This window comes from Bubalus kerabau, chromosome 2, assembly GCF_029407905.1.
Source record: "Bubalus kerabau isolate K-KA32 ecotype Philippines breed swamp buffalo chromosome 2, PCC_UOA_SB_1v2, whole genome shotgun sequence".
Lineage (NCBI taxonomy): Eukaryota > Metazoa > Chordata > Mammalia > Artiodactyla > Bovidae > Bubalus > Bubalus kerabau.
Window position 1 is genome coordinate 155,159,801 of NC_073625.1, and position 17,856 is coordinate 155,177,656.

General features: G+C 38.3%; 2 protein-coding genes across 3 annotated transcripts in view; one reads left to right on the top strand and one right to left on the bottom strand.

Annotated features, from left to right (window-relative positions):
• GFM1 (G elongation factor mitochondrial 1) overlaps positions 1–17,856 on the bottom strand; it is a 60,713-nt gene that overhangs the window by 22,047 nt on the left and 20,810 nt on the right. For both annotated transcript variants that reach the window (XM_055569232.1, XM_055569231.1), the window contains exons 9-13: positions 15,348–15,485; positions 13,805–13,906; positions 12,447–12,503; positions 9,747–9,884; positions 8,599–8,681 (exon numbers count right to left, since the gene is read on the bottom strand). In XM_055569232.1, the coding sequence (XP_055425207.1) occupies positions 8,599–8,681; positions 9,747–9,884; positions 12,447–12,503; positions 13,805–13,906; positions 15,348–15,485 (518 nt within the window). The remainder of the gene's footprint in view (positions 1–8,598; positions 8,682–9,746; positions 9,885–12,446; positions 12,504–13,804; positions 13,907–15,347; positions 15,486–17,856) is intronic.
• LXN (latexin) lies at positions 929–8,569 on the top strand. The gene is made up of 6 exons (XM_055569235.1): positions 929–1,327; positions 2,561–2,623; positions 3,935–4,112; positions 4,406–4,542; positions 7,899–7,961; positions 8,227–8,569. Exons 1-6 carry the CDS (start codon positions 1,199–1,201, stop codon positions 8,323–8,325), a joined length of 669 nt encoding a protein of 222 aa, XP_055425210.1. The 5' UTR covers positions 929–1,198; the 3' UTR covers positions 8,326–8,569.

The following is a 17,856-nucleotide window of genomic DNA, read 5'->3' on the forward strand; positions in this document are numbered from 1 at the left end:
TTTAAAAGGGTATTTGAAGAAGAGAACACATTACAAATACATTTTTAACTTTTTTTTTTTTTTTTTTAAAGCAACACAACATATATATCTACCCAAAGAACCTTCAACACCCATTTTGGGAAAAATACCTAAGAATCTTTATTTCTAAGCCAACAAGCTGCAGTGTCAGTTTGGTTACATATCTGAAGAAAACAGATCTTAGCTGCCAGTTCAATAACATTTCTTAAGAACAGTCTAGACTACAGTGCCTTTAAAGGTGACAGAAAAAGGTAATTAAGAGATCTGGAGAGTAAGAACGCACTGACTACTAAGTTTGTGCTTCCTTAAGGAGCTTTTTAAAACTGCTTTTGTCAGAAGTACTTACATGCAGTGCCTTGTATAAACTTGGTTTTAAACTACGTTTTAATCCTCTTTCAAAGTGATCCAGAAAGTTGGAAGCATGGTGTGATCAAAAGCTTGTCTTTCTAAGATTAGCAAAGGAAGAGAAGGGTCCAAGTATCTTTTAAAATCCCCTTGCCCTAAATTACATAATCCTCCAAATTAATGCTATCGTTTGCAGTCTTTCAAACCCTGATTTGGGCAGAACCAGTCCAACATCACAGAAAGCTGGGGATGAGCAAGATTGTTCCTGGAAAGGAGAGGGAAAAGAAGGAATCACAATCACTCACTACCAGGAGCTCCTCTGGACTTTGCCCCGAGCCTGACACTGTGGATGGTGGATAAAGAAGTTGCTCCAGTCTGCAAGTGAAGCAACCAGACTTTTTTCACGGAGAGGGAAACTCGAAGCCCCAGAGGCGACGCTGCAGTAAGGCAAAAGCCAGAAATCCCCTCCCCGCACTTCTGTTAAGGTTGGTAAAAGGCAGGATGTAGTCCCGGACAACCCACCCCCAACCCCCGATTCCCTCCCTACCCCCACTTAAAGGTGGAGGGGGCTCTCAGTGCAGGAACAGGAGAGTAGTTGCAGGCGGCAGCAGGGCGGGGCTCCACAAGGGGCCCTGGCTTGGAGCCAGCTCCCAGGCAGCTGCTTTCAGAATCGGAAGGAGGGAAGGAGGGAGAGCGGGAAGGAGCTGGTGACCCCGCCCCGGCCCACGCCCAGCCCCGAGACGGCGGGAGGACTTTTCCGGCTGGGGTACCCAGCAGCAGGCAGGACGGGGACGGGGACGCGGACGCTCGCAAGCCCAGCCAACACTCAGCAAGAATGGAAATCCCTCCGACCCACTACCCTGCCGCAAGGGCGGCCTCGGTGGTAGAGAGTTGCATCAACTACCAGCAGGGGACTCCCCACAAGGTGTTTCTGGTGCAGACAGTCGAACAAGCCAGCCTGGAGGTGAGTCAGGCAGAGGGCGGTGGGGGCACCGGCGAGCGTTCCCTCCATTCCCTCCGCTCCCTGCTCGTCTGCTCCCAACTCCCCCAGACACCATGCCTGTTTCGGGTCTCACTGCTGCCGTCTCTCTAAAGAAGCTGGTATTTCTGGCATTTCTCTAGTCTCTGGGGGCAGCTCCGGGGCTGTTTATTGTTTTCACAGGGAAACACACACTGATACAGTTTTTATGGGCACTATTATAAGGAAATGGATAAATGTTCTCAGTTTGCGGCGGCTTCTGCCCTTTTCCCAAGTGAAACCTATAGGAACCGTTTTCAAAAGTTTCTTAAAACTGGTACCACGTTTCTCATCTACTGCTCCAATCTGGACCAACAAAAGCTCTGATCTTGCCTAAGATTCTTCATTGCCTAAAATTTAAGACCAATTGTTCATTTGACCAAAACGAAGTCAGAGTGAAGGAACTGTGGGCTGAAGCTTCACTTCCACCACCCCAAACACTACTGCTGTTGACTGCTGTGGGTGATGGGCTCTCTCTGGCTAACGGGTTAAATTAAGTGCTATGCTTAAGACCTTAGCAACCACTAAGCTTGTTTCCATTTTACTGAAATCTAATGGATCTGACAGAAGTTTAACTGCTAACAGTCTGTAAGAGCTGACAGGGAGTACATATTTCAAAACCACACCAGGTAACATAATTAGGTATAAACTTTCAATTGTATCTTGATTCAAAAGTGAAGTACTGAAATGTTTGTCTTACTGTTATAAAATTTATTCAAGTCTCATTCTGCAGGTCCACTAATACACAAGTAAAAGCAGTATAACATCCCTAATCACTTTGCAGTAATCTGACTCAAAGTGGAATTGTTTGGAGGCTTTATGAAAAATCTTTTCAGTGGGTATCCTATTTGTCATCTTTAGAATTAAAAATGTTAAAATTTCTTATGTGGAACTCAGGGTCCCGGATCCAGATGTCAGCGTTCTCTGATGATTGAAAGTGAATTATAACCGATTATATATGCTTTTATCCCACTCTTGTTCTCATTCAAAATAACCCTGCTTAGAAGACCTGCTAAATTAGACATCACACACACAGTGACATGCCTTGCTCAAGGTCTAAGGCTTTAGTCATTTACCTCCAACAGTCAGCTTCCCCTGGCCCCATCAAAAGAGAATGGATTCCTCTAACAATATAAAGACTTTATTTGTTGTTATAAAAACACATTTTCTTAATTTTAGGATATTCCAGGAAGAGGCCATAAGTACCGCCTTAAATTTTCTGTGGAAGAAATTATCCAAAAAGTAAGTGAAATATCCTTTATTATGAAATAAAATTTGATTCCTTACATTCCAGGTCACCTCTGCTGATCAAATCATAGGATTGATTTGGTTTTGGGGGTTGTTTTTTTTTTTTGAGAAAAAGTTGTGAAATTCCTGCCTCAAAAAAAAAAAAAAGATCACCATACAAGTGTTAGTTTTTACTTTTTGTGTATTCTGAGATACACTTAGTTTTCTATTGAGCTATTTAGAAGAGGCTCTAGATACTTCAATATGAATAAATTTCCTTTGAAAATGTTATATATGCATAGGTCAGTGTGAATTTATGCGAATAATATGAAGAAGTGAAATAATTAACTCTCTAATCATCATTAGGTGTTTTTTATTTCTGTCTCATTCTGTTTCTTTTATTTAAAGAAAGCAAGTGCTTTTAGTTATTTATCAGCAACAGAAAGGCCAACTGATACCACTGTGTTCAGATTAGAATCCTTCAGCAACGGGGCAGGGACAATTTTAAAAATTATACACCTATCAAATTATTAACAAGACAAACTTAAAAGGAAGGAACTGCCACTTGTACAATAACCATCTTGAAATTTTAAAAAGCTTGCCCATTTGTTAAGCATAACTAAGAGATACAGGCTAACAGAGAGAGATCCACTAAAAGGCATCTGAGCTGCTGGACGAATGTTCATCTTGATAAAGCAGAACCAATGCTACAATCTTCTCATTTTACATCTGGATACAGATGGAAGAATCTGAGTTTGAGAAAATTTCTGTTATTTCAGGAGGAGAGAAGAATAGAATGACTTAATATAGTCAGAATAAAATCTGCCTTAGAGATGGACTTCCCATTACTACTAAAATACAGTCAAAGTTTTCAACGAATTTACAAGATTATGAGACTTTATAAGTTATAAACTAAGTTACCTATTTTAGGTACCTCTAAGAAAATTGACTTCCCTAGTGGCTCAGATGGTAAAGCGTCTGCCTACAATGCAGGAGACCTGGGTTCGATCCCTCGGTTGGGAAGATCCCCTGGAGAAGGAAATGGCAACCCACTCCAGTACTCTTGCTTGGAAAATCCCATAGACGGAAAAGCCTGGAAGGCTACAGTCCACAGGGTCGCAAAGAGTCGGACACGACTGAGTGAGTTCACTTCAAGAAAATTACTGGGCAACCATGAATTAGATACCTCTGAAATAGGCACATTCAAGTCCAGTCTGAAGTAATACCACAGGGGGACAATGCTTTAAAGGTTCTATCTCAAAGAATAATAATTAGTAATGGATGTCCATCTACATGTAAAGATCTTTTGCAAAATGTTTCAAACAGGAAGTCACAGTGAACTGCACAGCTGAAGTACTGTACCCTCCAACGGGACAAGATACTGCACCGGAAGTCAACTTCACATTTGAAGGAGAAATTGGAAAAAACCCAGATGAAGAAGATAACACATTTTATCAAAGACTCAAGTCCATGAAGGAACCACTAGATGCACAAAATATTCCAGGTATATAAATATATAGCAGAGGAAAATATTTTTTCAATTTTAAAAACAGTATCAACTTACCTGTGCTCAAAATTGTTAAGATGTTTACATTATGCTGGAAATAAACTGACTTTCACAAAAATATTCATTACTAATCTAGCAACAATAAAGGCCTTAGGACTTTATAGACAGCTTAATTCCTTTCTGCACACATTTGAAGAAATGTAAGAAATGACTTAGAATTTATATTTTAAAAGGTTAATACTCTCTATGTAAAATAATTCCATTTATCATATAAATATTTCCTTCACCAGACAGTTTTGGAAATGTACCTCCAGAAATGAAGCCAGTTCGACATTTAGCCTGGGTTGCCAGTGGTTATATAATATGGCAAAATTCTACTGAAAATACATGGTATAAAATGGCAAAAATTCAAACTGTCAAGCAAGTGGTAAGTAATTTCTATAAAATACACTCTAAATAGGTTCAATATTTACAAAAGGTGTCATAATTCATGATGGGGTAACTAGTGCCCCTTCAGTCATTCTGTATTTATAGTAGTGAACTCAGTATTTGAAGGAGAGGTCAGTTATCAAGGCTGGAGAAGGTGAAGCTGCAGTTTCAAGAGTGAAGTCTTCACTTATAATTTGGCAATGGTTTTTGTATGCAGCTTAATACAGATCATTTCCTTTGGCAACCTAAGTTTTGTGTTCTGATTACTATAATCATTGATACTGAAACTACCTCTGCTTTTTTTCCTCTCCTCAAATGTTAGTGCCAGAGCTAGACAGAGGGTTGACCTTTTCCCCACCTGGATCCGCCAAAATAAAATATTAGCATCTCAGTCTCTATGAAGCTTGCTGCCAACAACTGTCTTTGATAACCCATCCAGTCATAACTGCCCACCTCCTATCTTGTTTGTTGCTAGCATGTACTTTAAGTCTGATAGAACTACTCCAAACTGCCTCTTTCTAGATGTTAAAGAGATTAAAACAAATTGAGTTTAGCTTTATTAAGAGGTTTAAAAGAAAAAAAAAAATCCACTAGTAGTATTCAATGGAATGCAAGAAAAAAGATTCTGTAAGAGAAAAGCACTTTCCATTGGATTATCTCAGTTTGTTGATAACAAAATGCAAGAAAGCTGGAGCACCTTTACTCCACAAACTTGCAACTACCTATCAGATACCTTTGGGCTAGATCACACATAAGTAACCTTCCTGTCTTTCAGTTCAGTTCAGTTGCTCAGTCGTGTCTGACTCTTTGTGACCCCATGAACTGCAGCACGCCAGGCCTCCCTGTCCATCACCAACTCCTGTAGTTCACTCAAACTCATGTCCATCGAGTCAGTGATGCCATCCAGCCATCTCATCCTCTGTCATCCCCTTCCCCTCCTGCCCCCAATCCCTCCCAGCATCAGGGTCTTTTCCAATGAGTCAACTCTTTGCATGAGGTGGCCAAAGTACTGGAGTTTCAGCTTTAGCATCATTCCCTCCAAAGAACACCCAGGGCTGATCTCCCTTAGAATGGACTGGTTGGATCTCCTTGCAGTCCAAGGGACTCTCAAGAGTCTTCTCCAACACTACAGTTCAAAAGCATCAATTCTTCAGTGCTCAGCTTTCTTCACAGTCCAACTCTCACATCCATACATGACCACAGGAAAAACCATAGCCTTGAGTAGACGGACCTTTGTTGACAAAGTAATGTCTCTGCTTTTCAACATGCTATCTAGGTTGGTCATAACTTTCCTTCCAAGGAGTTAAGTGTCATTTAATTTCATGGCTGCAATCACCATCTGCAGAGATTTTGGAGCCCCCCAAAATAAAGTCTGACACTGTTTCCACTGTTTCCCCATCTATTTCCTATGAAGTGATGGGACCAGATGCCATGATCTTCGTTTTCTGAATGTTGAGCTTTAAGCCAACTTTTTCACTCACCTCTTTCACTTTCATCAAGAGGCTTTTTAGTTCCTCTTCACTTTCTGCCATAAGCATGGTGTCATCTGCATATCTGAGGTTATTGATATTTCTCCCGGCAATCTTGATTCCAGCTTGTGTTTCTTCCAGGCCAGTGTTTCTCATGATGTACTCTGCATAGAAGTTAAATAAGCAGGGTGACAATATACAGCCTTGACGTACTCCTCTTCCCACTTGGAACCAGTCTGTTGTTCCATGTCCAGTTCTAACTGTTGCTTCCTGACCTGCATATAGGTTTCTCAAGAGGCAGGTCAGATGGTCTGGTATTCCCATGTCTTGCAGAATTTTCCACAGTTTATTGTGATCCACACAGTCAAAGGCTTTGGCATAGTCAATAAAGCAGAAATAGATGTTCTTCTGGAACTCTCTTGCTTTTTCCATGATCCAGCGGATGTTGGCAATTTGATGTCTGGTTCCTTTGCGTTTTCTAAAACCAGCTTGAACATCTGGAAGTTCACGGTTCACGTATTGCTGAAGCCTGGCTTGGAGAATTTTGAGCATTAGCGTGTGAGAATTTTGAGCACTAGCGTGTGAGATGAGTGCAATTGTGCGGTAGTTTGAGCATTCTTTGGCATTGCCTTTCTTTGGGATTGGAATGAAAACTGACCTTTTCCAGTCCTGTGGCCACTGCTGAGTTTTCCAAATTTGCTGGCATATTGAGTGCAGCACTTTCACAGCATCATCTTTCAGGATTTGAAATAGCTCAACTGGAATTCCATCACCTCCACTAGCTTTGTTCGTAGTGATGCTTTCTAAGGCCCACTTGACCTCACATTCCAGGATGTCTGGCTCTAGGTCAGTGATTACACCATTGTGATTATCTGGGTCATGAAGATCTTTTTTGTACAGTTCTTCTATGTATTCTTGCCACCTCTTCTTAATATCTTCTGCTTCTGTTAGGTCCATACCATTTCTGTCCTTTATCGAGCCTATCTTACCTTATCCTTAAAGGACCTTCTTTATTGATATAGTCAATAGGGATTGTTTCAAGAGACTATAAAGAGAGAATAGTTTTATTCGATCCTGGGGCCATCTTTATAATTACCGTTAACCAAAGGAGCCACAGGATTTTTCAATGCCTCATTATAAGTGTTTAAGAGCCTTGTTTAAGTACAGCAAATTTCTGATGATCAAGGTTTGAAACTATGTAGATATGATATTTCCGTGTAGTTGATGGTGTACTTTAGATGTCCAAAGCAGTAGACAGCATAGAGCAAAGCTTTAGTTACAAAATCAAGTATTACATATTATTATTTTCAGTTTTTTAAATCAGAATTTCTATTATAAAATTGGTTTTCTTTAGTGTAAACACTCATTTCAGCTGTTTATCCCTTAAACGATGCTTTTTTGAGCAATGGAAATATTAAGGAATTTAAATGACAAATTATCGACTGTAATGTTTTAAAATGTTCAAATTATAGACTATAAATGTTATGAGTTCCACAACTCAGAAACTAAAAACAGAAAGGGTAAATGATTTAGAGAGTAAGGAATGGAAAAAAAAAAGATTTTAAACATAGTTTGAAACAAATCTTATTTCTAAGAGAATAGTTTTTCTGCCAGGCCAAATAAATTATGACATTCAGTTTGTAATTTTTTGGCTGTGCTGTGTGGCACGTAGAATCTTAGTTCCCCGACCAGGGATTGAACCCATGCGCCCTGCAGTGAATGCATGGAGTCCTCAATACTGGACTGCAGGGAATTCCACAGCATTCAATTTTTAATTTTACTTAAGTATTATCATCTACTAATGAAAACTGATTTTTAAAATTAAAATATACTTTCTGCCAATGATACTAAGTTTAAAATGCCAGGTTTTTATTTTTTATTATAGCAAAGAAATGATGACTTCATTGAGTTAGACTACACTATTCTCCTTCATGACATTGCATCTCAGGTATAGTATCATTTACCATTATTTAATGTCACTTTGGAAATTGAGACTCACTTTGTGCTCAGTGTATGCCTTGTTAATTTTGACTCTAAATCAGAATTCATGTAAATTCAAATAGGCACCAGGTTGAAGTATATTACCACTTGTAGCAATTTAACTTTTCTTGTGCTATCCTTATGAGGACTGTTTGTCTCCAATAGAATATAAATCCAACTGTTTTCCTAAACGTTTTTAATTTTATCACAGCATTAGTTTCTTTTACTTGCAGGAGATTATTCCTTGGCAAATGCAAGTTCTCTGGCATCCACAATATGGTACTAAAGTAAAACATAATAGCCGTCTGCCAAAGGAAGCACAATTGGAATAAACGAAGACCATAACATTGGATTAAGTGTAAACATGCTTGTTAATGATGACCTGTGTACCAGTCTTCATTGATATCTAGCTTAAGGGGTTAGACAAATCCCAAAAGTGTCATTAGCTATAAATGGCCTGATTACAGTACAGAACTACATAGCTTCCATAATAAAGAGCATCACAGTGTACAAGTGTCTTATCAACAGTAGCGGTGCCATGTATACCCCTAATAAAACCTTTTAATTCCAGCCTCATCGCTTGTTTCATCGTGTTGGATACTTACGGAACAGGGGCCATAATAGTCTCTCTGAAAGCAACTTTCGGCTTTCCTGTGATACAAGGACAGCCATATTCTCTTTCCATTCGCTAAAAAGAACAAGAGAGATCTTTTTTGATATATTTAAATTAAAAAATAATAAACTAAAAGAAGAAAAATCCTAAGAGTCTTAATTACCTCAGAAGGATTCATTTAAAAGTGAAACTGTCACTCAGTCATGTCCGACTCTTTGTGACCCCACAGACTGTAGCCCATCAGGCTCCTCTGTCCATGGGATTCTCCAGGCAAGAATACTGGAGTGGGTTGCCATCCCCTTCTTCAGGGAATTTTCCCAACCCAGGGGTTTCCTGCATTGCAGGCAGATGCTTTACCATCTGAGGCACCAGGGAAGGTTATGATGAGCAAATAATAAATCTAAAATAACTTAAGTACCTTATGAGGATAAATACATTACAAACTTTTACAGATTTTATATAAACAAATTCTAATTTAGACTGATTAACTTACACTTACCTTCGGTTAATCTACTAAAACCTTACCTTTGCTCCATTTTATTACATATTTATTGGAATGGTATATGGATCTATTGTCAGAATTTTCTACTATCTCAACTTCAGAGATATAATTACAACCAGAATTTTTATCATAAGTCAGTTATATTAAAAAAATAAGTCATATATATTTTGATCTCATTCATATACACATAAGACCTTTCCTAGGAAAGTAGGGTCTCACATCTACCCATTTGTTTATCTATATTATATTGATCTTCAAGTACTGACTTGAGAAGAAAACAGGTAAGAAACGGTCTGGAGAGTGAGTACTGGTGGGCTGACTTTCTCAGCCGGTTTCTCCCTGAGGTTGTCCCCCTAAGGCTGAGATCTTAGAGATATACTTGACCCAAAGAACCATGACCTAGGTATGGATGGATGGTCTGACTGCAATGGTTTACAAATAAAAAGATTCAGAGATCAAAAGTAATTAATTAGTAACAGACAGTAGAAAATGCAGTATTCCACATCTGGATAAAAAACCAGAGTGAAGACTGAAGAACCACTATTAGTTTATGACCATTAGACTGAGAATTCTTGACTTTTACACTCTTAAAACACAGACATAAATGACGTGACTGTAACTTCTTTGTTATTTACTACCTGAGCATAGATTTCCAGGTGTAATTCTCCCATTCCAGATACAATTGTCTCTTTGCTCTCAGTGTCAAAGTGGACTTTAAATGTGGGATCTTCTCTTGTAAACCTGCCAATACCTTTGGAAAATTTTTCCAGATCATTCTTAAAAAAAAACAAACAACAACAACAAAAAACATTATACATTGTACTAAGCATGATAAGCAATGAAACTGTTAAAAGAATCTGACTGAATGAAATCAAATACATGGGCAGTTAAATAAAAATGATCTACCATTTAAGTTCTTCACGCTATTTTAATATATGAGCTTGGATACCACACAAGAGAGCAAGGAACAGCTAACTTACACAATTTTCTTTTCACACCAAGATTCAAGAGTCTAAGGCTTAACTCTGCCCTTTCCTATTGACAAAATCTCTCCATTTGTGGAAAACTCCCCATAAAACAGAAAGTAGAATCTGTGTTACAGTTTAGAAATCCTAAACCAAAGGATTGGTTGAGGCTGTAATCAACTAACTGTGTTACAGTTTAGAAATCCTAAATCAAAGAAATCAGCATGGTCGCCAAGACTCTAGGTTCGAGAGGACAGTTAAGACCAGCAAATGCACACTGAGACATCTCCACTTCCAAATAATCTACCTGGATGTAGTCTGATGTACCTCTATCCTCTATTAATTAGATGTTAATTCCTTATGTGGTAAGCAGAATGGTGTTGTTCTTTAAAGACAAGCCCCATTCCCCCCAAATCTCTTACCTTACCTGATAAAAGGGACTCTGTGGATATGATTAAGGTTACAGACTCTTCAGATGGGGAGATTATCATGAATAATCTGGACAGGTCCAGTGTAATTGCATGAGACTTTAAAAATGGAAGAGGAATGAAGAAGGGCAGTTGAGAGATAAGCGGGAAATAACAGGAGATATCTGAAGCATGACAGGGGCTCATTTCACTGTTGCTGGCACTGAAGACAGGAGAAAGGGGGCTACGAGCAGCCTCTAGAAGCTAGGGATGGCCCTCAGATGACAGCACGGAAATCTCAAGTCCTACAACGAGGAGCTGAATTCTGCCAACAATCTAAGCAAGCAAGGAACCAAACTGTCCCCCAGAGCCTCCAAGAAAGGAACACAATCTTGCCAATACTTCATTTTATCCCATTAAGAACTGTGAATTGTGACCTATACAACTGTAAAGTAATACATTTGTACTGTTTTTAAGCCACTAAGTTTTTGCTAATTTCTTATGGCAGCAATAGAAAATTAACAAGCCCTGAATCACCAGTGTTAACAGCCACATATGTAGCTAAAGAGGTGTTACTGTGTTTTGTTTATGTTATCTGGAATTCTAACCACAAGGCTGCAAGGTAGAATTATCCCCATTTTACAGGTGAGGAAGCTAGGTACAGAGAAGTCAAGTGACTTGCTCAAGGCCACACAGCTAACTAGGAGTGAATCTTAAGTTAGTCTACCTCCAAAGTCTTTTCCCTTTTCCCTGCATTGGCCAGGGTCTCAACTTACAAGCTGCCCCACTACTGAGATTCAGGGTTTTATGCAGGGTTTCATTATTTGATTTGTATTAACTCCAGCAAGCAGACAACCCTGAGACACCAAAAAGCTTTTTGAATATTGATCCATTTGATTTCCATCCATTATTGTGAACTATCAACAGTAAAATGTCTACATAAACTCTGAATTTAGGAATAAAGAATATTTTTAACTTCTAGTCCTTTGTCTTCCAAAGGGAAAAGCAACCAATTTGGCAAAGAACTTTGAACAAACTGGCGTATCACTGTGGTAAGATATAAGGTTCGACTTGCTTCAAATTTCTGAGATGGAGTGACTGAATGTTTCTTGCCACCTTGACATTCTCTTTTCTGTAACTTGAGAAGGAAAATCTCAAGTTCCTCAAAACAGGTGAAGCAGTAGCCATTAATATATCCATAAGACAATAAATCAGAACATGTTCTATAATGATAGTACCTAGATGACAAGAGATCATAAAATGTTCACTCAATGCATAAATGAATTAATTTCAATACAGTGCATTAACATGACAGTTATGAATATAACCAACTTAAGAACTAAACAATTATGGTTCAAGATCAGGACTAATTTCAGTGACAAGTTATGCAAATACAGAACCTATTCAAGCAGTTTTGACTAAAAAGCTAAATGACATGAAATACAATCATAAAACTGTTATATCTGAAAGTGAGTCAAAACAGTCTTATTTGCAGGCCTTCCATGTTATAATCAGACGTTTACCACGTAACTACCATAGATGTGGAGATATACTATAATCCATGAGGCAATTACTTGATGCAATATTCTAATGTTCTTTACAGTGAGGTTTTTCTGCAATTTAAGACAAATGCCCCAGTTTCCTCTTTTCTATCTCTTATGATCTGCATCTAGGAAGTTACTTACACTTACCATTCTGGAGCCAATGACATACCTTTACTATGGTAAGAGTTATAAAGCACAGTCTCATGAATTATGTTAAAACCATCAACTTCTTCAAATATTCTGAGGAGTACTTACTAGTAATAGACTGGTAAATTTTAAAAGATGATTTGAATACCAGAAAAGGAAACAGAGTCCATAAGAGTGCTTATGGTCAACCCAAGACACCATATGCATTGTGGAGACAGGTGAAAATGAGCTCAAGGTTTTACTGTGATTTACTAAGTGCTAAATCAGACTCCTACCTTGTTAGACGGCTTCATTGCTATTGAAATGACAGGATCAGGAACATGAATTGACTCCTAAAACATTTTTAAAAGAACAGACAAGAATTCAAATACAGTACTGTATATGTCAGAGATGGATTAATTTTAATGTTCTTTACAGCAGAAAAAACACTATAGTCAACATCTTTAAGGCAGACAAAATATATCTTGCTCTACTTTTCATCAAATGATGAATATATTAATATATAAATAAAGGTTATACTGCAGTCATTGATAAGAGAAGCAGAGAAAGGGACTAGATTCTTTATACATACCATATCTCATTCAACCAGTCACAACTCTAAGAGGTAGATGGATTTTATTATCCCCATTTTACAAATAAAATAATTAAAGGGTTGGCAAGAAAAATGAATAACTTGGTCAAGGGCCAGCAGTAGCACAGGGCAGAAGTAAGGCTCTGACCAAGGTCTATTTGCTTCAAAGCTCGAGCACTTCCCACAACCTCCAGTCCCTTCATACTGCTAATGACAAGTTTAGAGAAAGTCTCATCACTAATACTTATTAAAAAGTCCACTTATTGAAACTGATTTTTGTAGTGTCCTAACTCCACATGTAAAACCACAGACATCAGAGAATACTTTAAACAAAAAAGCTAAATTATAAAATTAAGAATTCATCATATGATATAGGAGCTACTACAGAGATCATCTATTAGGTCTGGACAAGTTCTTATATATAAACAACCTCCTGTAAGCGCCTATCCCCTTGGTACTCATATTCTTCCTTTACTGAATTCAGGAGAGGAAGCACCCTCATGAACACATGGTCATACTGTAGAAGAGCCGCCCTCCTGTGGGGGCAAAAAGGGGGCGGGCGTGAAGGGGACTGAAAGGCAGGAAGTCTTCTAGTTGCATCCTGCCTGCAGAGCACAGTTCTGATCTGTTATGCAATTCCCCGGAGTCCAGCCTAAATGTTACAGTCTGCTCTTATGGTTCTCTAGGAGACTGAGGGAGGCAGCCTCTCTCCAGCTGCCGAGTTACTAAGGAAGGAGCACTTGGCTGGGACCAGCCTGATGGTGGTGACAACAATCAGGGATGCACCACAGTGCGGAGGCAGGTCTCAGGGAGGAGTCACCGCCACACAGGCCAGGCTACCTAGGGGATTTTCCCTCCATGCTAAACCTTGGAGGAGGGTGGAATGATTTCACTAAGAAAAATCAGGTAAGTTAGCTAACACAGGGCACTTGTTCAGTTGACATGAAAAGAGCCACAACCAATCTACACTTGATACCTGTGGCACTCAGTGAACACTTCTGTGATTGTTTTTCTGAAGCACTAAAACATACATTCTTGAAATGCAAGTGATAAACAGCTTACCATAGAAAGGCCGCTGTTATCTTTGTTTGTGAATGTGTCTCCACTGGCACAGTCAATGCCAAACAATGCACAGATGTCTCCAGCAAACACTTCCTCAACATCCTAAAGAAAGAAATAATGCAAAATGATACTTGCAAGTAATTCAAATCTGTACATAATCACTAAAAAGTAACTGCATAATAATCACACTGTGCACAAACAAACATGCCCGAATCTCACCAAGAATTCCACAAAGAATTAGACAGAACCAATGCAATACCAACAATCAACCGTGGCAAGATACACCTTCAATAGGGCTCTTATTTAAACCACATCTCAACTGGCAAGATCCTACTGTAAATGGAAACTCAGAACACGGCATCTGTGCTTGGAGGATCTGCAGTACCAACAGAACACAGAGCCTCATGGTTCTACAGTTATTCCTATAGAATTAAAAAGTATGTAGTACAGTATGTGCTGCCATTGTCTAACAAGGAAATGTGTATGACAAAGGCATACACGGAAAACTTGCAAAGGAGGTTTTGAAAACAAAGGCAGGAGATGTAAGCAGTTAAGAAAACACAGGAAATCTAAGAATAAAGCACTGGGGCCTCTAAACTTCCTAGTCTTTGTCCTTTAACAGTTCATTCATAACAGCTGTGGCTGTGAATGAGCAAGTGTGCGTGTCTTGCTTTAATGGTTACACAGCTATAGGGAGCCTTCTGGCCCATGAAACAGCTGTGACAAGCACTAATCCCTCCAGCCTGCCCCCTGCTGCCTATTTCAAAAAACAACGATGTCTAATTTTGAAAGACTGTCTATTCATTTTCCAGGAGATACAACAGTTATGGACGCCAAAAATGTCCACCATAAGATTTTGCTTAGACTAATAAATTTCTCTAGGAATAACAGAGCTGAACTGGGAAAGGGTGCAAGGAGAGGACAATCTCCTGTACTTGGTATTCCTGCCAATGCTTAACCCTGTGGACCACAGAAGATGGGACAGGTTCAGAGCCAATTCAAGGAGTCAAATCATAAGCCAAAGTGTATCTCCCAGACTAGGCCTTCAGAGGTTTTAAATCTTTAGATGAGTTCTAGCACCCATAAAGCCCTTCTAGGGGTTGATTCTATTTCCATATTTCAGGAAGTAAATCCACTGAGCAATATGGGAAGTTACGTGTAAATTTATTATTCTCATTTACTTTTGAGAACCGCAGTTCCACTGAACTAAAAACCTACTATACTCTTTCCAAGGCTAGCTCTTGAGGAAAGTGCTGTCCCTTCTCCCTAACCCTGGCCACTGAACAAAGACAGCTAATCACAAATGGTGGTAGTTTTATACCACCATTATTAGAACATATTAAGTGTTCTTAATATGTGCTAATTTAGCCTACACCACAGTGCTACATGAGACATGGAGCCCACCTAACTAAAAAGGAAGAAGCTAGGAAAACACATTCAACTAAAAGTGATTTTCTTGTGGAGCTCAGGATACCAAAAAAGTAGACCTATTTCAACTGCATGAGAGAGATTTCTGACTGTGCAGTGACGCGCAGGCACCCACCTCCATCATGTCGGCATGCATGCGAACCAGGCGCTGCACCCGCACTTTCTTTCTCGTCCTCGTATTATAGATGTTATCACCTTTCTTCAGCTCTCCTTGATAATTGCGAACGTAAGTTAACTGGCCAAATCGACCTGCCTAGAAGTCAAGATTAGGTAAGGACAGAAAGAGTAAAAAAGAGACAGGAATCAAAAATAAGAGGAAAATTTCACAATCACCTTCAAATACTTGCTCTCAGTTTTAGTAGTACAACTTAAATATATATGTTTCAGCTTATTGTCATAAACTACTTTGATGCTAGTTTTGAATAAAGTTAAATGGTTCTTGTTCTTTCTGATATCAAAATCCAAGACACTACTTGTTTGCTCTGAAAAAAGTTATTAGAAAAAGTTTTAAAATTATATAATAAGCCAGTTATTTCATAAGTTCAGTTTAATACAGTAAGATATAAAAATAAGGTAAAATTGTATTAGAAAGACAACGAAAATATCATTAGAAAGGAAAGACTATACATGTTATAAAAACTGATAATCACCTGGAAAGCTATACAAATATGAATTCTGTAAAGTAACTGAATAAAAAATGAATAATCAGGATCATTTCCTCCTGAATATTTAAAAGTTGCCATTTCTTCCCATATTAATATTTAGGTTTAACAAAATAGCAATAAAATTCCAAAGATGACTTTTTAAATATATTATTAGTGATTTTTAATATTTAGAAGAAAAGCTAAAAAAAGAAAATAACTCTGATATAAGAACACGTTAAATACTTCAAAATATTAAAAGCAATAGCCCTTATAGAATAAATATCTAAAATGTTTAATTCATTAGTCAATAGATAAAAAAGGAGACATGACAATCAATGAAAAAATTTAACACTATTCAAAAACTGGTAACTGGACAATTGGTCTTTTATTTGGAGGCAGAGGAAATACACTTAGATCTGAACACCACATTCAGCAAAACAAAATCCAATAGGATTAACAATGAAAAAAACAAAAAAACCCCACAAGAAAGCAGAAGAGACAAAAGTAAGTATTTATAGAATATAATCGAGGAAGATTGAGAAAATGACAAAAGACAAAGATTGATGTATTTGACTATGTAAATTTTAAACTGTTTTTTTTATTTTATTTTATTAGAGAAAGGTTCATACAAGTAAGTCAAACACTTTGACTCTAATTTTAAAAAGGGAAGGACAAAAAAATAAAGAGGGAATTACAAAAGAGGACACAGAATTGCATAATGATTATATAGAAAAATGTTTTCTATTATTAAGAATTAAGGCAAGATATGGGGAAAAAGATTGGGGGGAGGGATGGTTAAGGAGTTTGGGATGGATATATACACACTGCTACATTTAAAATGGATAACCAATAAAGACCTACTGTTTAGCACAGGGAACTCTGCTCTATGTTATGTGGCAGCCTGCATGGGAGGGGAGTTTGGGGAAGAATGGATACATGAATATGTATGGCTGAGTCTCTTCCCTGTTCACCTGAAACTAAAAATATGAAAGCAATCTGGCAATATATACCATTAAACATTTAAAATATTTTATATCTTTTACTCAAGAAACACACTCTGGGTATCCTAAGAACAAATGGGACCTAATTAACCTTAAAAGCTTCTGCACATCAAAGGAAACTATTAGCAAGGTGAAAAGACAGCCTTCAGAATGGGAGAAGATAATAGCAAATGAAGCAACTGACAAACAACTAATCTCGAGGATATACAAGCAACTCCTACAGCTCAACTTCAGAAAAATAAATGACCCAATCAAAAAATGGGCCAAAGAACTAAATAGACATTTCTCCAAAGAAGACATCCAGATGGCTAACAAACACATGAAAAGATGCTCAACATCACTCATTATCAGAGAAATGCAAATCAAAACCACTATGAGGTACCATTTCACACCAGTCAGAATGGCTGCGATCCAAAAGTCTACAAGTAATAAATGCTGGAGAGGGTGTGGAGAAAAGGGAACCCTCTTACACTGTTGGTGGGAATGCAAACTAGTACAGCCACTATGGAGAACAGTGTGGAGATTCCTTAAAAATCTGGAAATAGACCTGCCTTATGATCCAGCAATCCCACTGCTGGGCATACACACTGAGGAAACCAGAAGGGAAAGAGACACGAGTACCCCAATGTTCATCGCAGCACTGTTTATAATAGCCAGGACATGGAAGCAACCTAGATGTCCATCAGCAGATGAATGGATAAGAAAGCTGTGGTACATATACACAATGGAGTATTATTCAGCCATTAAAAAGAATACATTTGAATCAGTTCTAATGAGGTGGATGAAACTGGAGCCTATTATACAGAGTGAAGTAAGCCAGAAAGAAAAACACCAATACACTATACTAACGCATATATATGGAATTTAGAAAGATGGTAACAATAACCCTGTGTACGAGACAGCAAAAGAGACACTGATGTATAGAACAGTTTTATGGACTCTGTGGGAGAGGGAGAGGGTGGGAAGATTTGGGAGAATA